The sequence below is a fragment of the Bactrocera dorsalis genome, chromosome 3 (genome assembly GCF_023373825.1).
Source record: "Bactrocera dorsalis isolate Fly_Bdor chromosome 3, ASM2337382v1, whole genome shotgun sequence".
NCBI classification, from domain to species: Eukaryota; Metazoa; Arthropoda; class Insecta; order Diptera; family Tephritidae; genus Bactrocera; species Bactrocera dorsalis.
In genome coordinates, this window is record NC_064305.1 from 10,036,924 (window position 1) to 10,062,040 (window position 25,117).

At 34.3% G+C, this 25,117-nt stretch overlaps 1 protein-coding gene across 5 annotated transcripts in view; it reads right to left on the reverse strand.

Moving 5' to 3' along the window:
* Nucleotides 1–25,117, reverse strand: part of LOC105222594 (glycine receptor subunit alpha-2) — a 35,401-nt gene that overhangs the window by 2,290 nt on the left and 7,994 nt on the right. Inside the window, exons 1-6 of one of the 5 annotated variants that reach the window (XM_049451675.1) lie at nucleotides 10,663–10,835; nucleotides 8,397–8,545; nucleotides 6,828–6,904; nucleotides 6,661–6,760; nucleotides 6,425–6,579; nucleotides 15–170 (exon numbers count right to left, since the gene is read on the reverse strand). In XM_049451675.1, the coding sequence (XP_049307632.1) occupies nucleotides 15–170; nucleotides 6,425–6,579; nucleotides 6,661–6,760; nucleotides 6,828–6,904; nucleotides 8,397–8,455 (547 nt within the window). In that variant the 5' untranslated portion in view covers nucleotides 8,456–8,545; nucleotides 10,663–10,835. Of the gene's footprint in view, nucleotides 1–14; nucleotides 171–6,424; nucleotides 6,580–6,660; nucleotides 6,761–6,827; nucleotides 6,905–8,396; nucleotides 8,690–10,656; nucleotides 10,836–25,117 lie in introns of those variants that run through there. The other 4 variants (XM_049451676.1, XM_049451678.1, XM_049451677.1 and 1 more) reach the window with 4 other exon arrangements.

A 25,117-nucleotide genomic window follows, 5' to 3' on the forward strand; every position in this document is an offset into this window, starting at 1 on the left:
TTAGTGTCACTTACAGCTTTCTATATATATGGGGCACACCTGTATGTCCATCGGATAGAGTTGGAATTCCATTTGACAGGCGATGATCGCATGCATTCGCGCCGCATAGCGTACCGTTTTATTTTTATATAAAGTCACTGAGGTGAATTTGTGCGTTAGTGTTGCTATCTCTGCAAAGAGAGCATAGAAGAGAGAGAGAAAACCAAATCGTGTTGCAACTATATAATCTTGAATTTATTAACACATTGATATACATTTGAACGGAAGTATTTTGAACTCAAATTCGTGGGAATTGTGGGCAGGAGGTGGATGGGATGCATGATATGAGTAGGCGTGCGGCTAAGACGTGGACAGTTGGAAGGCAAAGGAAAACAGCTCACAACCAAACTTCTAACTTAATTAATATTCTACGTTGCTGAAACCACAGTCACTACTTGTAGTGGCTGGAAATCTAACAAGTAAGCGCCAATTTGTTAAGCCAAGCTGGAGCGCTAAGCTTATGTCAAATCGTTTTTGCAAAAGATACTGAGAAAAGAATATGTGCGAATGTCTTTTCTATTTTAATTGATAAAAATATATAATTTATAGTAAAAACTCTACTTGCTAAGACAAAGCCGTGATTTAAGCGGAAAAATAATCATAAATAGTTCCGATTCTAGATTAAAAAGTCTTCGAAATTGGATTTTCAGTACAGAAAAAAAGTAGTGATCCTAAATCCATACTTGCAATGCTAGATTTTTGAGCTTTTGAATGCTTAAGCTGATATACTTAGAGCCTGATCTCTTATATCTATATACTCTCGTTTATCTTTGTACTCAAAGCTCAGTCTCACACTCATATAGAATCCCTTGTTCCGACATTGGACTGTTCCTTTCATTTTCATGTAGCTTTTTCAGTGAGTCCTAACTCCATGTCTTTAAGTAAATCAAGTAACAGTCAAACCTTGCTTACCATGCTCATATTTCCATCAAAACGGACTTAACCCCGCTTGAAATTAAAGAAGCTCTGTTTTTTGAACTGTCTTAAGTCTAAGTTTTGAAGCCTGATATCTACAACGCTTACAACGAAGAGTCTACCTGAAACTGTCGTATGCTGAGACAGTTGAGAATTGTTTGTTGTGGTGATCGCGTTCAGAGTACGGAGACCGATTACGAATTTTTCTAACATAGTCAAGGTTTGAGATTTTCTTTAACGATCATTTTTTACATAATATATTTCTTAATTCCATGTAAGACCAAACATAATTATCACCCGTTCATAACGTGTGAGACCTAGCTGAAGTTAGGTTAGATTAAACGTCGGAATCTCGCTTGGACAGCTTGGAACGCCAGTCCAGTTATGATAACTAAAATTTCTAGATCTTTATCAAACGATCGTCATAAATAGGTGAAGTGTTTAGAGCCACCAATTTGCTGATGTAGCTAATGTCAGTTCCGACTATTTCTCCTGGTTCGTGGAGAGTTTTACTGCCGATATGTTTCAACCTCAATATGCAAAACGTGGACAATGGAAGAGCAAATGACTGCATGGTTCTACCTCACCTTTCTCTATACAACTTAGATAATTGTCGTCCCAGTGGATTTTTAGCCTCAATGCCTATTGGACAATGTCCAGTAGGAGCTCCAAGATAACTTTGCTAGTGGCACAGGAACTAGTCATCGACTAACGCATTCTAAGCGCACGCCAGGTCCGTATAGGTCCAGTGCTAGAGCGCAAAAAGACTTGACATTTTCCCATTCCGACAAGACGGGTTCCCTGTTTTGCTAACTCTTCGGCTTGTGGCGACTGAGAAGTTTTAATTTCAGTCTTCCAAAAGTTGGACAATGGAACTGAAAGTAGATCCAAAGTGACTTCACAGTCGGACCGGAACTTATTATAGACCAAAGCACGCTAAGCTCACACAAGGTGTACGGGTACAAGTACAGTGCTAGAACGCAAAAGGGTATCCAACACGTTCTTACTTCGATGTAAGTAGTTGCCGCATCTTGCCAGCTCGTCGGCTTTACAGTTTCCAGCGATTCTGCTATGGCCAGGCACACAAATGAGTCTGACAATGAGTAGACTGATGCTATTAAAAGACACTCCTTAACTAACGTTAAAAACGCAGTGCATGAGTTTATTGCCAGTGCTGCCACACTGCTGTCGGGGTGGATACTAACCTACCTAAAACTGGTTGCACTTCGGAGCATTGCGTTTACCGCTACCTAGTAGCATTTCTGTCGGGAAAATATTACAGTGATCCTGTAGCATAAAATTATGTATGACGAAGAGCTCCTTACAGAACACTTGTCCTCTTGACCCAACCGTAAAAAATCTCCCGGTGAGCGTTTTCTATGGCGACCTTCCGCCGTCTACATATCGCGGTCGAGGTATAGTACGTATGAAGCTATGGTCCATGTTTTCAGGGGTGCAGTTGAAGAAATAAGCGGACCTAGCTTAGGCATAGCAGACATTTTTCGAACAGCCTTTTCAGTAGTTTGTTAACAGTATGGCAAATGTAAAATATATAAGTAGAAGTACTTTTAAAAACCACTGTATCACAGCAGAGTGAAGATTCGATTTTATTAGGATGGTCCTTCAAAATTGCAAAAAAAATTGTGTAAATTATTTCTTGAAGGTTTTTTTTACAATTTTATTATGGTAGTCCTTAAAATTTGCAAAAAAACTATTAATTGTAAAAATTATTTGTTGAAAAAATTTATTTTTCAATTTTATTAGGATGGTTCTCCCTAGAAATTTTTTTTACTATTTTACTAGGGTGGTCCTTAAATTTGCAAAAAAGTATTTAATGTCTACACAAAATGCTAATAAGAAATATAATAAAAATATTTATTAAACGCAAGCAGCAACGAGACTAAAAACTAAATATTAAAAGTGCACAACAACAACAGCAATATATTGATGTTAAAAAAAGGCAAATAACATAAAACAACTAACACTTCCTTTAAGACGCTCATTAAACCACTTTAGGCGACTATCATACACTAAAATTACTAAAATGAACAAATAATAAAATTTGCGTCCACCCTAATGATAACGCTGAGCTCTCTCCTCATCGCTTTGCAGCCCGGACAGTACATTTGTGTTGCTTACTATGCAATTATGTATGTAGATATGTATTTGAATGCTGATGTATGTGTGTAGGTGGGTGTGTGCTTGCAGTTTAAATCACACAAACAAAACAAAAACAAAAAACACATCATTGGGGGAATTTCATTATTTTTTTATTTTGTATACTTAATGTTTTATTGATATGAAAGTTTTTCGTCTCTCTTTGATCCTTGTCGCGCAGTAGAGAGCCAGAAGTTATATAAGGGCTGCCGAATCCTAGCGTACGAAGCACGTGGTTAATACAAAATCGATAAAATACGAGTAATAAAGATGACGAAAAATTCAATTAATAACTGAGAAGAAAAAATTTGCATAATTAATAATAAATAAAGGGTTTTCCAATAAGCGCGTAGGGAGATATATGTCTGCATTAGTGTTTTTCAAAAACACACAATGTTTTGTTTTTGTTTCATTTTTTCAACAAAAACACCGCAAACTTTGCCACGTCTACTGCGCATACTCGAAAACCATTAGAAGCGGCGATTTGTTGTTGTTTTTTTTTTTGCCATGTTTGATTTGTTCACCTGTCAAGGCGAGAATGACGTGAAAACGCTGATGATTATGCAAATTCCAATAAAAACAAACAGAACAGCACAAACAAAATGTTTTGAACTTGAAGTGAACTTAACCTGAAAACGCCCACCCACCCACGTGAGACTGGCTGACACAGCTACAAACAGCACTAATTTGACAAACTGACAGAGAAGCGATGTAAAAGAGTAACAAAAACAAAAACTATAAAACACGTGCGCACATATCACTCAAATAAATGCACTATGCGCACACAGAAGTATATGAAATCAAAATTAAGTATGCACATTAGGGTGGTCCGAAAGAAAGAAAAGAAAAAAAAAATCTCGAAAAAACGTTAACTTCGGTTCCAGTTAGGCTCGTATAATACCGTTCACTAAGTTTCCCGTACAAGAACTGGACTTTGATCGAACAGTTTATATGGCAACTATATGTTATAGAAGTCGAATTTGAACAATATATTCGAAGATTATAGCGTTAGCTTGGATTTTTAGCATCCGCCTTCGGATACAATAAAGTATTTAGTGTTCGTCCTAGATCGGAGGCTTTCAAGGAAGCCTAATATCGAGATGAGACCAAAGAAGGCATCGATTGCCTTGTACTGCTTCCCTGCAGCATTGGAAAAAAGTGGTCGCTTGCACTGAACATAGTCTTCTGAATCTACAACACCTTAGTCAAGTCATTTATATATTTACTATGAGGACTTTATGTGTTGGAGGGCCTTAAAAATGAGCACACTCTCAAGAAAGTTCGAGAGCGTCCAACGAGGGGCACTCATCAGCGTGTGTGGTATTCGAGAGCGTCCAATGAGAAGCGCTCACTAGCAAAACCTAGCATACCCTAAGAACACTTCAATTATGGCACTTAATTTTTCACATAGCTCCCATAGATATCGTCGGTGGTTGGCCGCGAAAGTTGCTATCAGACTCAGAGAATCTGCGATGAGCTTGCAAAAAAGGGTACCCAGGGCAGGGAATGTATTAGTGCTGCCATCTCCTCATGTGCTCTACTACTGTATACTGGATTCCGCGGGAACTTGGTCAGCGCTGAACTACAAATGATTTAAGCGCCTTCGCAAGATCCTTTCGATTCAAGATTGATCGCAAGTGATCCAGTGAGCTTTTTTGCCTTAGGCTTAAGGCTATCCTCTCGCCAGTTGTGGGTGTTCTAACAGACGTATCGATGTCCATGCTGTAGAATTGAAAATCTAACCGTACGCCAGCTGTAGAAGTTGTATAGAAAACGAGGTGAAAACATCTCAGCACTTTTGTTCGATAAATGAGTAGCTTCTTGAGGTGTAGGCTTAGGGATCTAGGAAATGCGTATGTTTCTGTTCGGGAATCTGTCGCAAAAGTGACAAAACGGTTACTTTTGAACATTCTTTAGGAAGCTTCTGCAGTTTAAATTAATTTTAATCTAGATTTTTTGGTTGAAACCCACTTGCAAAACATAGAACAGTACTCAAAAAAAGGTCTCTGGGACATCTTTGTCGCATTTTAGTTTAAAATACCCATATATGTGACAATCAAGGCTCTGTGCCATGCTAAGATAACCAATAAGAGTTCTACTGACATTATCCAGCGACACTGCTGACGTTCTAGCTATTATGCCGTTCATTGACATCCAGGGAGACGCATTCGCGTGATTGGATCAGCTATCAGAGCCGTGTAGGTGTAAAAAAAGTTGAGAAAACCAAAGTCATCACAATCTGATGGGGCAAACCTCAACCAAAAGACGTTGGACCTACAGACTAATCCCGAACATCTATTCGTGCACAGATAGACAACATAGAGGCTTAGACTCCCACTTAACCCAAATATTAAGTGGACAGTATGCTTTTGAAACTATCTCTTCAGGTTCCATCACGATCTTAGTCCGCACTATCCGACGAGTACAGATTGCATAGAGAGTTTCAAGCGCGTATTTTTTCTATGCCCTCGTTTTTTAAATTTATGGGAAAAGTTAAATACTTCACTTGGCGGCAGTTTTTCGGTGGATAATATGACATCACTCATGTGTCAGTCCTCTGGTAAATGGAAAGCTGTCAGCGATGCGTCTGCTCTAATTATGACAACACTAAGGCATGCACATAAAGTTAGACGTCAGTCAGTCCGTATAATAGATGAAACTTAAAGTCTCTCTCGCCCTTGAAGTAATACCTAATCCGGTGGTTCCGTGGGAGAGATATGAGTTGGGAATTGGTTAGGTTATGTTTAGCGGATTAAAGTTCCGCACTCCGGCTTTCGATGCTTCCTCCTACTAAGAACAAATACAGCATAGGTTAACATGACGTGGACGTAGTAGATTGGTATATGACTAAGTTTAGTAGCACTTTTTTTATATTGGATGTTTTCCTGGTTTCGAAGTCGTTCTATTCTATTTTCATAATTTGGTCAATTCTTTAATCCATAGACTTTTACAAAACTACTTACAACTTAGAACAAATTAGGGTCTAGTCCTGCGTCGATCTTAATATTTGAGACCAAATTAAACTATAGCTCAAAACAACCTAAAAAATCGTTAGCTCAATTTCTCTTCTTATAAAAAAAATGTACCACCCTAATGTATGGTAAAATAGCATATATGCATATGTAAATAGAGTTTAGTTATGTAAAAGAAATAATATGTATTTGAGTATGTGTTAGCAATGAAACTCTTAGCAATATATCAAATCTACATACAGAAAACAGTGTGTCACAAAACAACGTACACACACACGCGCGCAAACATGAACATCACTACAAAAAATGCAAAACAAATGGCATGCAAGGCTCACACTCACCGGCAATTTTCGAATTCAAAAAATATGGATCCGGTTGCCAGAGATTATCGAAGAATTCTGGAAGTAGTGTCACATAATCATCGCCTTCCTCGAATATATCATCGGAGACCTCGAGCCTCGATTCGTTCCAACGTTGGTGTATAAACATGTCTACCCTGCAAATGTTAAGCAAAATAGGGTTATTGTTATTGTTGCCGTAAATGTGGTTGCATTAGTGCTTTTTAGTGTCTACTTACCTAAAGTCCATATCCTCTACATTGATTGAGTTAATATCTACAACAAATATGCTAAAGTCTACTATCACTGGAGAGCCTTTCTTGGAAGGTGGTCTCATTTCTGTTGAATGCAAATATTCGTAAATAGAAAAGGTTGGTTAAAAACTTTGTTGTATTCAAGTGCTCACCCTTGACATAATTAGGTGGAAGGACTACGCGAGGTTTGGCCGTGTAGTTCATTAAGGCATCCGTTGAATCAGTCAGCCTGTGGAAATACATATACATATTTATATACTATACTGTAATGGATTTCTGTATTCTGTTGTATTAGTGGCGACACCAAAAGATTTATTGCTTTTTATGGATGTTTTATGTGTATGACGGGTGCAAGTTTCCGGTTCGAATTCACTTTGAATCTATAAAGACCGAATAAACCCTACTTAGTTTCTTTTAACAATTCTGCTTTCTTCAGACCTTCAATAAATATGATCGAATTTCGACACTGCGCGAATTTATAAGCTTCAAAGTCTATTCTGAAGAATTAGCGATCTTGTCTTAGTATCATCAGGTACTCAGAAGGGACTGGGAACAAGTCGGAATTTAGTTATCTTAATACGGTAGAATGCCGGACGACTAGGCTCTCTGTTAACTTGACGTATAAGAGTTTCTGAGAAACTCTTTCTTTCAGGAAGGAATCGTTAGCGAAGAAGACCTTTAAAATAACTTGAGCAGGGTCTGTGGGTTTCTAAAAAATAATAGATTCCAAATGCAGAGTATATTCAATATCTTTCCTGAAGTGTGAGCTATCAGCCTCAATCGAAAATTCGCTATCTGCTTACGGTATACTGCCAGATGGCTGCGCCTTTCGTTGACTTGGGAGAAGAGCTTCTGTAAGCTCCTGTCTTTCAGCAAGATAAAAACATACACGATGACAAATCAAGACGAGCAAGAACTTGGAGCATTCGGGAGAACTGTTCTCCGAGAGGTCTTTGAAACTACCCGAGTGGGTGATGAGTACCGAAAAAGACCTCAAACTTTATAATCTCTAGGTTACATGGTTAAGCTCTTAAGTCTCTAAAGAATGCGCTGGTTAGGCCATGTCTCACTCATGGAAGACGATAATTCAATGAAAAGCTGCTTCGTTTCGTGACCCAAGGGTGGACTATGGAGCAAGAGCGCCCTCGCTTCTTTTAATATGCAACCGGCATGACTACGCAAAGAATAAAGAAAGTCGGCTAAGTTTCGTGTTCTCGGCGCACACTGACCCTTGCTTAAAGTGCTAAAAAAGAATCGAAGAGCCTGCAGAGCCCTAAAACAGTCAGTATTTCTATTGTAAGCGGTTCGTTTATCAAATAGTCAGCGACCGATCTTTTCTGACGCATTTCATAATTAAGACTGGGCAGTTTACTAGGCCATAGTCCAAGGTTTTATAAATTTTAACATAGATCATGCATAAAACACTACTTCAGTTGCTAAGGCCTCAGAGGTAAACACGTTTTCCCTGAATATATCAGATCAGCAGCAGATTAGTGCACGTCTTTCCTTAGAACCAGCGCCGCTATCATATAGCTCATAAAGTAAATATAAGCGTTATCGGTCTCAATTAAACTCGCATTAGTTTAACGACTATTTTTCATCATAATATTTACACACATTCATATTTTTCGCCACGACTGTTATCCGGTCACCTTATGCAGTGTGTTGTCAACTGTATGAATGGAATATGTAAACAAAATATAATGCATGAGCTCACTTACCAAATCCATATCAATCCCAGACTGCATGGCAATAGTAGATTTATGTATTTATCCAGCATTATGATAATCACAGTGGATAATAAAAAAAATGTTTCAACTCATCTCACTTGGTATCGCTGTGAGATTGTCATAGTTCGCTGGCGTATGCACTGCAAGGCAAATTAACGGTAAATGAAAGCAATTATTCTATTATTTTAGCAGCGTTCCACAACTAGGCGCTAATGAGCGTTAAATTAGTCCATTCAAAGGAGCACAGATATTTCGTAATTTTTTTTTTGCTAGTTTTATTATTTCTAAATTAATATTAATTAAATATAAATAATTGAAAACGAGTTTTAAACATTTTGTAATATTTTGTTTTTTGGAAAATAAAATATTTATTTTTTTTACTAATTTTAATTTTATAAATTTATTTTAATTTTTTTGAATTTTTTGATTTGAAAATAAACCTTAACTTTTTATTATTTTTAAGCTATAACATTTATTTTTTTATCTAGGTTTTTCCACTTTTTTAGAATTTTTATGGGAAAAAATATTTAAAATTTTATATGTATATACATACATATTATTTTATTATTTAAATATTTTAATCGACCATGTTTGCATATTTTTCTTATTATTTTATACTTGCTTTTTATTAATGTTAATTAATTACTTATTAAATATAAATTAAACAATTATTATATTGTATTATGTATTTTTTTATTATTATACTTTGCTACATAAGTTTTTTGTGATATTTATAACATTTTATTTCATTTATTTTTTTTATTTTTATCTTAAATTTTAAATTTTATTTTTTTTTAATTTTTTTCACATTTTATTTTTTTTTTTAATTTTATAATTCCGATTTGTTAATGATTTTTTCAAACTCATATTTTTATTATTTTATTACACCAAAATATTTAATAAAATTTTTTTATTTACTAAAAAACGAAAATATTTATTTATTTTTTAATGTTTAAAATTTTAGTATTTATTTTGTTTTATTTTATTAAATTTTTTATTATTAATTTATATTTTTTTAGATTTTTAGATTTTTTGATGTTTTTATTAGTTTTTTATATATTATATTTGTAATTTTTTTATATAACTTTTTACAGTTTCATCTGATTTTAATATTTATAATTTCTATTTTTTCTTTTATTTATGTTTTTTATAACTTTTATATGTTTTATATGAAAAAGAGTCATTTAGATATATCCATTTTCGAAATTTCGATATTTCTTTATATTTTTTTAAACTTTGTATTTAAATAAATTTTTTCATAAACACCAGCACTTTTTTTATATATTTGTTATTTTTTAATTAAAACATTACAATACTGCCTTTTTATATTTTTTTTAAATTGTTTATAATTTTCTTTTAATAATTTTTAATGTTTTTTATTATTTTTTTTTTTGATATTCTTTCACTTTATTGTATGAGACAAAAGCAATTTAAAGAATTCAATTTCTCTAAATTTCTATGTAATTTATTATAATATTTTAAACTTAAAAAAATTACGTTTAATCATAAATTAATTTTAAATAATATTAAAATTTTTAGTCTATATTTTTTCTATATTTTTTTTAATTATTTTTTATGATTCCATAGAATTTTTATGATGTTTTTTAATAATTTCTTTTAATTTTTTTTTAATTTTTTTTTTTTTATTTTTTTTTAAATTTTTTTTTACTCCATTTTAAAAGAAATAAGCAATTTAAAGACTTCAATTTCTCAAAAGTCCGTTATGTTTTATTATAATATTTTAAATTTTATTTTTGTGTTTATTTAAAAAAAAACATGATTTTTCATATTTAAAATGGGAGAAAAGTTTATAAATGCTTGTAAAAATTTATTCGTAAAAACTTGTTAAAAATTTTAAATTTTTTTTAATATTTTTATATAATTGTTTATTTTAAGTAATATATATTTTTTTATTCTCATTAAGAAGAAGCTCATAAAATACGTTTAAATTTAAGATCAAGGGCTTCATAAGGACTTTTGTATTTAATATGAATATTTTTATAATTTATTTTTTATTAATCTTTGTACATAATATTGATTATTATTTTTTTTTTTTAACGCGATAATTTTTTTTTTCAAATATCTGTATAATAAATTTATGTATTTTTTTAATAATAATTACAATTTCTTAAAAACTTTAACATGTTAAAATATTTTTTTTTTTATTTTCTTAATTATATTTTTTATTCCCCCACAAATTGCACCCTTTATCACAATTGTAAGGATAACAGACACATATCTACACACACACACTCACATATGTATTTACCGACACACTGTAAAAAATAAACGGTTTATTGCCTGATGACGCTACGTCCTTTTCATAGTTCGTATTAGCGACACAAACCGATTTGTCAACCAGCTAGGCCTGCGATCAATTACAGAATAAACGCGATTCACTGACTTTAAGATAAACGAGCGAGCTGCCAAGTCGCTGATCATTAGCTATGCGCTAAAACTAAGTGAGCGCTTCAGACTTTACTAAATAGAAGCATGTACATACATATACATATGTATATAAAAAGGTACATTAGTACGTATATATATGTATGTATATGTACATGAGTTTGCATGTATGTGTGTTTGTTTATGAATAAATTCCAATTGCCATCAACGCCTTAGCAGCACACACGGACACTCTGCCCATCGGCTATCTACCTGCTCATCTCCATATTTTCGCATATACGCTAATAAAACGGCGAATAATCAAGGAATGAGGAGGCTGTGCGCTTACACTGGTCAACAAAAGTATTTAACTTTTAATGGAAGAATAAAATTTTCACAAAAAATGTCACAACAACAATGCGGAGCAAAAATTTTATGTTAACCAGTGTTATGAGCATAGCGTGTCGCGTGCCATTTTCGTTTAAGCCTATCACTGGTATTTATTTCCTATGGATCTAGTAAAATGCTATCACACACATATACACATTAAAACATTTTTATGGATATACATATGTGAACATATATACTATATATTTCATAAAATGAATGACTAACCTTCAGTTTGTCCTAAAGTGGTTATGTTTGTGTGTGTATACGCTACCTTAAAACAATTCGCCGGCAAAGACAACAACAATTGCAATACTTAGTGGGCAATTTTCCATAGTTAAAATCAGAGATTCACACCTTTTTTGACACAAATGCATATATATATATATATAACGGTTCAATTTTGTAAATATATAATTTCTTATTGCATTTACATACAAAATCGTTTGTTATTATAATCTAATTTTATTTGTTTTCTCTCTTTTTTCGTCGCTATATATATACATGTGCCTTTTTATCGACTTTTTCCGCCGCTCATTTCGTCAGTTGGTCATTTTGCCCATAGAAAAATGCTATAAATAAAGCTTTACATACAAATAAATTTATTGGCAAGGTAAATGAGCACCCTCAAGGTAATTAGCGGTATTCCATTGTTATATTAGACATTTCCCGGAATGATTATGCGATCTAAATGTGACAAAGTACTTAGCTCATATATTATATAAACATATATATCTACTTATATATATTATATATCTACTACAAAGAAAGTCTTCTTATAAACAAAAAAACTTTGAAAATTTGTAAAAAGTCTTATTAATCCCTGATACGCTTTTATAAGTAAAATAACGGTATATAGAAGTAGGTTTGACTATCCCTTTTCCGCGTTTCTTGTTATTTTGGTTTTCAGCTTCCTCTACTAAGAACAAAGTTTTAAAATTGTGAAACATATTATGGAAATTTAGGAGCTCACCCTAAATTATATTACTCACAACATGTTTTTTCTCCAAGCGCCAGCTAGTCTCGATTTTTTTTTATCGATTTCTCAATAATGATATATAATTCCTTGATATCTCCGTTTTCGTTATATAGGAGCTGATATTTTCAGCTGTACAACAAGTTAGACACTCAGGAGTGTTAGTGATAAGAGGAGAGTGTGAGATCGAGAGGGAGAGGAAGAGGCATAGACCGGAATGAAGACACGGTTATGAAATAGGGAAAATGAGCATGCTTTTCTGATAGAACTGCACTATAATGAACCTCTTGAGCCCATACTTGGATATATTAATAGATATTATTCTCTGAAGTTATACAACTGAGGTGCTTCTTCTTTTTATTTGGCGTAGACACCGCTTACGCGATTATAGCCGAGTTTACAGCAGCGCGCCAATACTTCCACCTTTTCCTACAATTGAGGTTGCTTAACCGGAATATCCAGAAAACAATAAAAACTAACATATCAAAATACCTCCACTGCGTATGAGTAACCTCGAATTTTCTCAATAAAACAGTGATATAAAAATTATTTTCCCACATAGATACCTAGTTAAAAATATTAAGTGCAGATGGATAACAAAATAGAAAATAACAACAAAAAAGTAACTTCAGTTGACCTAAGCTACAATACGCTTCACAAATATAAGGTATTTCTTACAAGAACTTTGTTCGATCGTTCAGTTTGTATGGCAGCTATAAGCTGTAGTGTCCCGATCTGAACAATTTCTTGGGAGATTGTACCGTTATTTTTGATAAGAACCCTTGTCAAATTTGATTAAGATATCTCCTCAAATGAAAAATTTTTCCCTACAAGCACTTGATTCCGACCGCTCAGTTTGTATGGCAGCTATATGCTATAGTGATCCGAAATCGTCTGTTCTTACAAATGAGCAGCTTCTTACTGAGAAAAAGACGTGTACAAAGTTTCAGATCTTATAGACGCACAGGCCGACGAACAAACAGAACTGTCTTGATGCTAGCTGACGAACAAACAGACATGGCTAAATTAACTTAACTTGTCATGTTGATATTATACATATATACTTTATAGAGTCTCTAACGTTTCCCTTTGAGTGTTACAAACAACGTGGCACATTTTATATCACCTTGTCAGGCTATACCATAATTTAAAGCGCAACATGGCGTATGAGTAACCTTGAATGTATGCAATAAAAATGAGAAATAACATTCAAGTTCCAGCCTAAAGTTATTTGTAATGCGAAAGTTAAGCAAAATTTTAAAAAATGTACATACAAAATTATTAAAAATTATTAATATAACATTTAAAATTTTATTGTTGATAATTTTTAATTTTTTTTTTTTATTATTCTGTTGCCTAAGTTCCACCCTAATGCACTCCCGCTACCGTCTGTATGTATATAGAGCACATATAGTGTTACGTAAATGCATTCTCATAAATTGAATTGAAATACTCAATTGATTTTCAAACATCCGATATCGATTCCGCATATAACCACAATTTGTAACCAACTAAGTGGCTAGAGAAAATTATATGAAGATATATAGTTTTATGTAAGTATGTACATATGTATATATGTATATATTGACAGCTGGATGTGCGCGCAAATATTCAAGTGCAATTATGCGCTCGTTTCGGTTTTCTATAAGACACTAACACGCTAAGATACACATCAGTCATATAAGTGATAAGTGACTTTCATAAAGCATTGTGGCTGGATGAAACTGCTTTGTGGTGGAAATTACTAGTTGAATGCCTTGAAAGAGTTGTTTATTATTATTTATCTGATATTTATTTTTTTCGATTTTTATACTTTTTTGAATAAAATTTTAAAATAATTATAATATATTAAAAAAAAACAATTCAAAAAATTTTAAAATCATTTTTTTTTTTAATTTTGTTATACATATATTTAAGAATATTTTTTTATAATTTAATTTTTTTTTTTAATTATAAAATTTGTTTCAAAAAATTAATTAAATTTTTTTTTTAAATTATAAAGTTTTGTTTTTTAAATTAATTTAAAAAAATGTAATATCTGTTTAGATTTTTTTAAATTTAATTTAAATTTTTTTATATTTTTTTATTTTTGTTGTATTTTTTTATAATTTTTACAATTTTTTTAATTATAAAATTAAAAAAAAAATAAATTTAATTTAATTAAAAAAAAATAAATTTAATTTAATTAATAAATAAATTTAATTTAATTTTTTTTAATTATAAATTTTTTTTTTCAAAAATTATTTTAAAAAATTTGATATCTTTTTAGAGTTTTTAACTTAATTTAAATTTTTTTATATTTATTTACTTTTGTTATATTTTTTATAACTTTCTTAATTTTTTTTTTAATTATAAAACTTTTTTCAAAAAATTATTTAAATTTTTTTTAATTATAGATTTTTTTTCAAAAATTAATTTAAAAAAATTTTATATTTTTTTAGATCTTTTAACTTAATTTAAATTTTTTTATATTTATTTATTTTTGTTATATTTTTTTATAATTTTTTAAATTTTTTTTAATTATAAAACTTTTTTCAAAAAATTAATTAAATTTTTTTAAATTATAGAATTTTTTTCAAAAATTAATTTAAAAAAATTTTATATCTTTTTAGATCTTTTAACTTAATTTAAATTTTTTTATATTTTTATATTTTTTTATTTTAGTTATATTTTTAGGTTTACTTTTTCTTTTTTACATTAACAAATATAATTTATAGGAAATTAGGTCAATCAGGAAGTAATTTAAGCGCACATACATACATACATACTTACATTTATGCATATAATTGTGTGATCTTATTGTAGCAATAAATGCATCGATTTTTTGTTGTTGCACTGTGAGAGTATTGAAATTCTTATACAAAAAAATTCGTACAGTCATCATGCAATACAAATAATAACCTTTAATCATTAACAAGTCAATCAAATTTGTTGCTGAATTTGCTACCATCAACACAGGTCACACCAACAAAACTCACACCAACAAAGCACACACCCAGCCACTAACACCTATATACGCTCACCCCCAATTTGTTTATACTAAATATTGACTAAAAGCATTTCATGGCCATGACATTGACCATAGGCTGTGCCAAAAGCATTAGTCTAGGCATTAAAGTTGTTACATAACCTAACTAATGGCTTTGAAGCAAGCACAAAAATTCAGTAAAAACGGTTAACTCCAAAATGTGAAGTTCAATACGCAAACGCTCGTTTTACTCGTATGTGTTCTGTCTAACGTCGAGCGTGTGAATGAGTCATTTACGTAAGTTTACATACATATGTACATACAAACACACACATACTTTTGCATGGTTGTTGTTTTGTCAGGATATTATTTCTTGTTGTGCTGACAGTTTTACGATTTGATTATGATTACAATGAATAATTATTAACGAACACACAGGGGAAATAGATGTAATGAAACAAAAATCAAAATTGTTTATTCAAAGAGCAAATTGCAGTAGGTCCCTAAAGCAGTGCACCTCAGCCTGAAAATTTTTATTTACCTTCACCAATATTTCAACTATTTTTACATCACTTTCTAACCCTCTCCACTCTCTCTCTCTCTCTCTCTCTCTCTCTATCCCTACATACTCCGAATCACATAGCCTCCGATTACGGCAGCGCATTGATTTATCTCAAGTCAAATATGCGTCAGTTTTCAATATTCGATCTGAAGAAATTCGATGAAATTATCGGTCGATCGAAATTATATGTTCTTCAAAAATGATGACGGCGAGAACGTAACCGTCAACGGCGACCGATATCGTGCCATGATCACCGACTACTTGATGCCTGAAATTGAAGCTCGTGATCTCGGCGACATTTGGTTTCCAAAAGACGGCGCCACTTTCTAGACATCTCATGAATCTATGGATTTATTGATAGAGCACTTCGCTGAGCAGATATTTTAACATTTTGGGCAAGTTGATTGGCCATCAAGATCCTGTGATGTCACACCGCTAGACTTTTTTCCTGTGGGGATATTTAAAGTCTAAAGTCTATGTATACAATCTCGCTTCGATCTCGATTCAGGTCTTGGAGCAAAACATCACGCGTGTCATTTGTCAGTTACCAATCGAAATGCTCGAACAGGTCATCGCAAATTGAACTCAACGAATGGACCATCTAAGACATAGTCGCTATCAACATTTGAAAGAGATAACCTTCAAAAAAGAAATGGCAAAGAATGATCTTTCGCATGATATCAAATATTCCCCATTAAATTTGTTTTTTCTTTAAAGAAAAAGTACAGAACCTCGAAATGGATCACCCTTTAGTTGTCTATGAATCAATATCGTTGGAGCTTTACAAAACAACCCCAGAAACTATTGAGAATACTGCCAACGCGACTCGAACGACGAACCGCCAAGAATCACACATAGGCTTACCTGGTTCTGGTTACCGCTTGTTGCCATTGTAAAAGAATGGATTATGAGAAAAATATATCAGATTCATCATTTGTTTGGGCTTTGAAATAACTTTTCTTTGTCGATTTGAGTTCTAAGATCTTTAGCTGTCAAGTTAGGGGAGAAAAAATAATCGACTTTCTGTGCTCTGGAGATCGAATCGGAAAAAGAGTTTTTGAATATGATTTGTATGTGTTGTTAGTCAGTAAGAGAGTGAGAGAGGGGTGGTAATGGCGAGAGAGAGCACAAGTTATTTTCTCTGAGAGGAGCTGCTCATTTGTTGAAACCGCCGCTATCGGACCGCTAGATCATATAGCTGTCATACAAACTGACTGATTGGAATCAAGTGCTTGTATGGAAAACTTTTTCATTTGTTGAGATATCTTCACGAAATTTGATACAAATCACTGTCAAAGACAATAACGGAATCTGCGAAGAACTTGTTCAGATCGGGTCACTATAGCATATGGCTGTCATACAAACTGACTGATCGGAATAAAGTGCTTGTATGCAAAACTTTTTCATTTGTCGAGATATCTTCACGAAATTTGAAATGAATCACTGTCAAAGACAATAACGGAATCTGCGAAGAACTTGTTCAGATCGGATCACTATAGCTTATGGCTGCCATACAAACTGACTGATCGGAATCAAGTGCTTGTATGCAAAACTTTTTCATTTGTCGAGATATCTTCACGAAATTTGATATGAATCACTGTTAAAGATAATAACGGAATCTGCGAAAAACATGTTCAGATCGGGTCACTATAGCATATGGCTGTCATACAAACTGACCCATAAAAATCAAGGTTTCGGTGTAAAGGTTTTTCTAGTTTTTGTTTTTTTGTTTTCATTTAAGGTGAATATAAAGGAAAAATGTATTCCGAATAAAAAACATTAAAAAAATCCAATTTCTACAAATTTTACTTTCGTTGTAGCTAGGTATGCTCATACTATCAAGCCTCTAAACTATAACTATTGATTAAATTTTTTTAAAAATATTTAAACAACAGCGATTAAATGGGTTAATATCAGCGCCCGGTTGCTAATGTAAATAAAGGTTATGACTATCTGTATACATACTTATATTTACCATTAAAGCCAAACACTTTCATTATGAATTTGCATGAAAACTCACTAACACACACACACACGTATTCAAAGTGCTGAAATCGCGCAATCTCAGCACAACAATAATGAGCGGGAAAATGCAGGCTTACATTGCAAAAATATGTCCTTTACTTATACACTACAATACATACTTGTATGTATATAATATACAAAATGACATACATACATATATAATACACAAGAATAAATAACGAAGATTTGCTAAAATGTTTTGCGTTGGGATTTTCCATTGTTATTCGACTCCAGCGGATAGCATGAAATACGCTTGCAATAACTCCGCCCGCTAAATTGGCCTTTCACTCTTTGATGTGTGCATATATGTACATATGTATGTCGAATTATGCCGCACGCCTCGTATTACACCTCTCTATGGAATGCCACGGCATGACACCGCATGATATTCGATATAATGCAATCTAATACACACACAAACGCACACATCCAGACAACCCACATTTGCATTCGCATAATTATTAAAAGGCACAGCGCGGAAGAATTAATGTGGCGCAGAAAAAAAGCAAGAAGCAGCGAAAAACTACCACAAAGTAAAATACTGTAATTAGACAAATATGAATTACTGGTGTGGAGCGGATCTGTGGCATAGACTGTGTGGCGGATATGTTGATAGCACATTGATGTGTTTATTGTTGTTGGGTTTTTCGCGCTCTCGCTCTTTTTTAAATAACTGATTACGTCATTTTTAATTTTTTCACACATTTTTAATTTTTTAATTTTTTTTTTAATTTTTATTTTTTTTTTAATTTTTAATTTTATTTTTTTATTTTTTAATTTTTTTACTTTTAATTTTTCTACTTTTAATTTTTTTTACTTTTTTCAATTATTTTTATTTTTTCACATTTTATATTTTGTGATACATTTTTTTTATATTTTTCCTTTTATTAAAAAAATTGTCTTTTTTTCCCACACATTCAAGTCCAAGCTCAACATGTGGCCACATACAAATAAATTGCCATAGATCAACACTCATCACCGCTGCTAGTGTTGTTATTATTGTTATGCGACAGCCGGCGTACGACACTGACAATGACACTTCGGCTATCGCATACTCACATCAAAAACGTTTTATCAATTCCAATTTACATAAGGAATTGAGCGAAGAACGAGAAGCAGAAGTAGAAGAAGAAGCAGATAAAATACTAAAATACCGTTGGCATCGCGCATATTTAACAGCATCCGGCTCAAGCGTGCGCCGTAAGCACTTTGATATAGTATAAACATTGTATGTACATACGTGTTTATTTGAGATAGCTGGGGCTTGTTGTTGTAGCAGATCAACAGTTTTAATAAATAAAAGCGGGACCGCCAAAATGTTGTCGTATATATCTCAGACAGTGGCGGCTTAAGAGGGGTGGCGGTAGGGGAAGTGAGAAAGGAGCGGGTCGAACATTTTAGATCCAGACGGTTTATATACGAGGAATGAATTTGTGCGAATCCGCGGTCCAGCTGTCCTAGCTCCACAAAGTTAAGAATGTGTTAGAAACCTCGGATTATATGAGTTTGAAAACTCAAAGAATACAAGCAATTACTCGAACTCCAACCAAGTACTCCAACATTTTTTTGATTGGATATTTGTCAGCTCTTCTGAGTTACAAGACATAGCTTAGATCTTTCAAGCAAAAAGCGAGACAAAGCAACCTTTTTGTAAAGAGATCGCAATGAATTATGTAGGTCTACATGAAATTTTATTTACAATGCATTGCTTGGTACTACCATATTGAACCTTCTGGATTACACAAAGGAAGCTTGATGCTGTGAAACTACTAATCTTGAGCGAAGAATATATGATGAGTCATAATGTTGGAAAAGAAGAAGTTCCATTGTTAAATAACTCCCAGAAACATATGTTTTTTTCGACTTATTTAGAAATCTGCAAAAGTTTGCTGGAATGAATAAAGGATTGGATTGAATCTCTTATGATCAGGTTCTTGGAAGAATTTTTTATCCAGTTTGAGGCAGCTCTGAGTTAGAGCAATACCTGTATCTCTACTCTCTTTACTTAAGCTATCCTCATCTTACCGAAAAGAAAGCTCTAGCTTTTGAGATTCATTTCAAGACCGATTCCTTTTTGCTGACTTGATTGAAAAAATTATTTGACAATTTTTTGTGACCCTACTGAGAACCCTGAGGTTCATTAAGATTCTTCAACTTCAAATTCTCAATACTTTATCCACAGTAATCACAGCACCAAGTGATCGCCTTGATATTGAAACCTTTCGGTAATTATTGTTTCATAGAAATATATTTTTCATTGTATAAATCCGTGTTCCGTGTTGTCAAAAAGGCAAGATACATCTCTGCAAATATAGTTTTCGCTATTTTAAGGCCGCTTGAGATCTCCAACAAAAATAGTAAACTCGTGCTGTTTATCAGCAGCTTTTCACTGATAGTTCTGAGTCCATTATTCATATTAGATCTAGTCAATTATGAAATAGTTTCCCTCAGAGAAGAAGGTAGAAGAAGAGCGATCGGTTCTATGTTTTAGTCTGAACCCAACTTTTTGAATTTCTTCACGTTTAGCTTTAATGGGTCTACACCATAAATCCCCTCGGCCTAAAAAGCTCTATCTATAAACTTTAAGGTTAAAACTCCTTTTTGGTACTTCCAGAGGTACAATATCGCTGTGTCCGATGTGTAGATAGGTCTTCATCCAAAGCTGTATTACTTAATTACTATTATTTGAATCTTTCATCCCTCATGTATTTATACAACTATTGTCAGTACGACAGCGCTCCGTATGTTAAGTTAAAACGAAACAAATCGATGTACAAGTGTTATCAAAGTGTTCGGCCAGCGAAGAAATGCGCTCGTGAATTAATATAAATATGCATATACATATGTAGTTATGTTGAAGGTGTTTAGAATTCATTGACCCAGCGTGGTGGCAGAAGGGGAATCTTTAATTATTAAAATATTTATACAATGCAATTACTCAACTCCAAGGTCATTGAGATTTACCGCTGAGCATATACTCATACTCAGTAAATCGTGCGCATGCATTAATATTATTTACGGTTGACAAATCTTTGTTTTAATTCTGACAAATTATAGTTTTTCGTTTACTTAATCTCTTGAGAATTCAATTTAGAAACGATTAAGCGAGGACTGCCGTAGCAACTAAGTAAAATCATTGAGTGTCGTAGAGCTAAAGCGCACAGTGTATTATTTCTTGACTGACAGGTCACAAAAATAATAAGAGAATTTCTTAATAATCTATAGAAACGGAGTACAGTTACTACAGATAACTCTATCTAGCAAAGTATGAAAAACAATCTGGAACTGCGATTGAGACTGGTTGAGAAAAACTTTATCGTCTTTAATGAGCATCCGACTGGAAAGCCATCGCTAAGTCCGTGAAAGACTTCACAGTTTACAACCGTGTTTCCAAAGTTAGATGGTTCGGAAGAATTCTCTGCAAAACTAATGTTCGAGGGCGTTAGATAGAGAATAGATAGGAGTAGATAAAGTTTGTACGCAGCTAGGAGCGCGGGATCCACAAAAAAACTTGACGCTAGTGTTGCGTAAGCAGACAAGTCATTACTGAGTCTATCCCAAATCGTTTCGGTTAAATATGTTCGATTATGGTGAGGACTGCGGGAAAAGACTCCCGTTCGGACCATAAAATTAATGAGCTTTGTGTTGAAAAATGTGGTTAAGCGCACAGACCTGAACTGAATGGTAGTCCACAAACGCTTCGGTTGCGTATATTCGATTTGTCGTGATGACGTCGTCAGAAAACTCCCAGCCAGAGACCGGTTAAGTGGACAGACTTTAGCTGAATGTAAATCTGAGCCTGTTTGTAAAAGCTCTATTGTCGTGAGATCGGTTGCTGTTTTTGTTTTACCGGAAAGGATGTAAGGAGATGGTGGTTGCATGGAATCGATCATCGTGAGGATGGCGTCAGATACTCTTAGCCAGACCTAGTTAAGCGAAGAGACCTTGGCTAAATATAAATATGAGCCTGACTACAAAAATCCAATTGTTGTGAGATCGGCCGCTGTCTTTCAATCGGAAAGGATGTAAGGAGATGGGGGTTACATAGGTTCGATCGCCGTGAGAATGGCATCAGAATACTCCCATCCAGAGACTGGTTAAGTAAACAGATCTTATCTGAATGTAAATCTCGGCCGCTTTATAAAAGTTCGATTGTCGAGAGATGGACTGCTGATTTTTTAATCGAAAAGGATGTGAAGATGGCGTCAGAATACTCCCAGCCGATACTGGTTAAGCGAATAGACCTTGGCTGATTGTAAATCTTATCCCGCTTATAAAAGGTCGATTGTCAACAGTTTGGCCTTTGGTTTTCTTATCGAAAAGGATGTAAGGAGATGGCGGTTGCATAGGTTCTCTCAGCCAGAGACCAGTTAAGTAGACAGATTTTGGCTGAAAATAAATCTGAGCCTGTTTACAAAAGCTCGATTGCCATGAGATCGGCTGGTGTTTTTTATCGAAAAGGATGTAAGGAGTTGGCTCCAAATTCACTATTTGAGTGTTCCACCAGCTCTGTAGTCCACACAATTTGCCGTTTAGCAGCTTGTAACACAAAATGTCACTGAAATCGCCATGAACTGCCTTGTTGACGTCAGTAGATTCTTCAACTCACTTATTAACCTACTTAATAGACACATATTTCTTCCTTTTCCTGCACTAAAACTGCCTTCTCTGAATCGTCTTTCTTTGATTAGCATTTTTAATACATACAACCAAAAAGACAGTCACAAACGCTCCAAAGCGCCTTCAAGCACTCACAAAATCACGACATTTCTGCAATATTTCGCCTCTAGCCAGTCATATTAGCATAGATATTTATCGTTGGCATGCCAAAATTAACTAGTATCTCACACATTATCCTTGATAAACAAAAAAAAACTCTCCTTGGTACTACTTAGCCTTACTTCGCCGTTATTATTACTTTCTCAACCAACTGGCAGAGTCGTCATTCCGATAGTTCCGCTGCAACCTTCCACACAGTATACAAAATCAATAGCACACTGCTATATTTAAAATTTTGCATCACGGTATGGCACTGTCGGGGGCCCTTCAACTTCTCGCGCGCTACCGCTCACTTTCACTTACTCTCTCTCCCTTTTTACCTCTCGCTCTCTCGCTCGCTTATTAGACATTCAATTTACGCCGTTGCGCTACTTAAATGCCGCCTATTGCAGCGCTGCATCAACAAGGTCTAAGGTAGGCTGTATTTGCAAACCTTGCTAGCCTTTAAATTGCTAACTGTAAGCAATGAAGCAGTGAATATCAAGCAAGGATTTGTGTGGCAACCGCTTTGAGAAGGCCGGTTCGCAACTCCGCGACTTAATTAGCATTGCAAAGTGCCGAAGCGGCACGTGATGAGGCCGAACGCACAAATCAATGCAATGCGGCAGTGAATGCGTCAAGTGACGTTGATTTATTGCAAGTCACTATCGTCTTCAAATACGTCACATGCGTGTAGAAAGTGTGGAAATCAGTGGCGTGAAACTATTAAGCGCGATAGTGGCCGAGACTTCAATACTTAAATGTTCATTGTTTCTTGCTTTTGTCTTCGTTTATACTGTCGCGAAAGTGAGTGCTTCTATACTTGGTTTTTTCAAAACCAAAGGAAAGCAACTCGTTCGCCACTTTCAGAACAATGGAGTGTATATTCTTTCCGAAGGCTTTGACTGGGCTTGGCATATGGAACCATATTACTACGACCATTGTTTGACTGTCAAGACGTTACAATAACTGTTAACAACAGAATATAGTCTAAAAATCATTACGTGACTATTCTGGTCAAGATCGGGAAGGACCTCTCCGAGCCGTTCGATACCAAACGAGGTTTCAGACAAGGCGACTCCCTATCGTGTGACTTCTTCAATCTGCTGCTGGAGAAAATTATTCGAACTGCAGAACTTAATCGAGCAGTGTACAACTGCTGGCGTATGCTGATGATATTAATATCATCGGCCACAACACCCGCGCCGTTAGTTCTGCTTTCTCCAGATTGAACAAGGAAGCAACGCAAATGGGCCTGGCGGTGAACGAGGGCAAGACGAAATATCTCCTGTCATCAAACAAACAGTCGTCGCACTCGCGACTTGGCTCTCACGTCACTGTTGACAGTCATAACTTTGAAGTTATAGATAATTTCATCTATTTAGGAACTAGCATTAACCCCACCAACAATTTCAGCCTGGAAATCCAACGCAGGATTACTCTTGCAAACAGGTGCTACTTAGGACTGAGTAGGCAATTGAAAAGTAAAGTCCTCTCTCGACGAACAAAAGCCAAACTCTATAAGTCGCTCATAATTCCCGTCCTGCTATATGGTGCAGAGGCTTGGACGATGACACGGCGAATATCGCATTCGATGGAACGATGAGCTGTACGAGATATACGACGACATTGACATAGTTCAGCGAATTAAAAGACAGCGGCTGCGCTGGCTAGGTCATGTTGTCCGGATGGACAAAAACACTCCAGCTCTGAAAGTATTCGACGCAGTACCCGCCGCGGGAAGGAGAGCAAGAGGAAGATCTCCACTCCGTTGGAAGGACCAAGTGGAAATCCAATTGGCGCCACGCAGCGAAGAGAAGAAACGACTGGCGCGCTGTTGTTGACTCGGCTATAATTGCGTAAGCGGTGTCTACGCCAGTAGAGAAGAATAAGACTATTCTGGTGAATTCCCAGCTTTATCCTTATTAAAGCTCTCAAATTCATAGGAGGATGGAGTCATATTTAGAAGTTCACGCAAGTAAAGTAAGTTCTCTGAGCACCATTCACTTGGAAAAACTATTATCTTACATAAGGCACATGCAGCCAAAAAACATCCGTTTGAAGGCGAAGATGAAGTTCATCAAGCTAAGATTACTTTGGGAATTGTTCCATTCCTAATCTCGAGTCTCGATATTACCTCTTCAAATAAAGAGTAGTTAAAGTAAGATTACGGGTTGTTTATTCGAAGTTATATTCCCGATAACTTGCCCTTAAAACCCATCTACTGTGTGAAGGGTATATAATTTAGTTTATAAAGACTAATGGAAATATTTGGAGAGGAAGCTCATGAAATGTTTAAGTTCCGACGCACATTATTCACACTTTTATTTCAATTTGGTCCATTAACTTAAACCTCTGCATATGTTTTGTATTTTGACTGACACAATATTTCCAACCGGCACTGTATGTAACTAGCTGTGGCGCAATGCAAACACGGCCACAATCAAACAACCAATACAACTACTTGGTTGATTGCGCATACGCAAAGATTGAATTTCACACACACACACACATACATACACATTGATAATAATAATAACGGTCATGATAACTGTTTTATTTTCTTTTCTCACAGTTTTTTAAGGCGACATATGTTTCGTAACAAGAATGCATGTGAACACTAAAGCACTTATTTAATTAATTATTTGTTT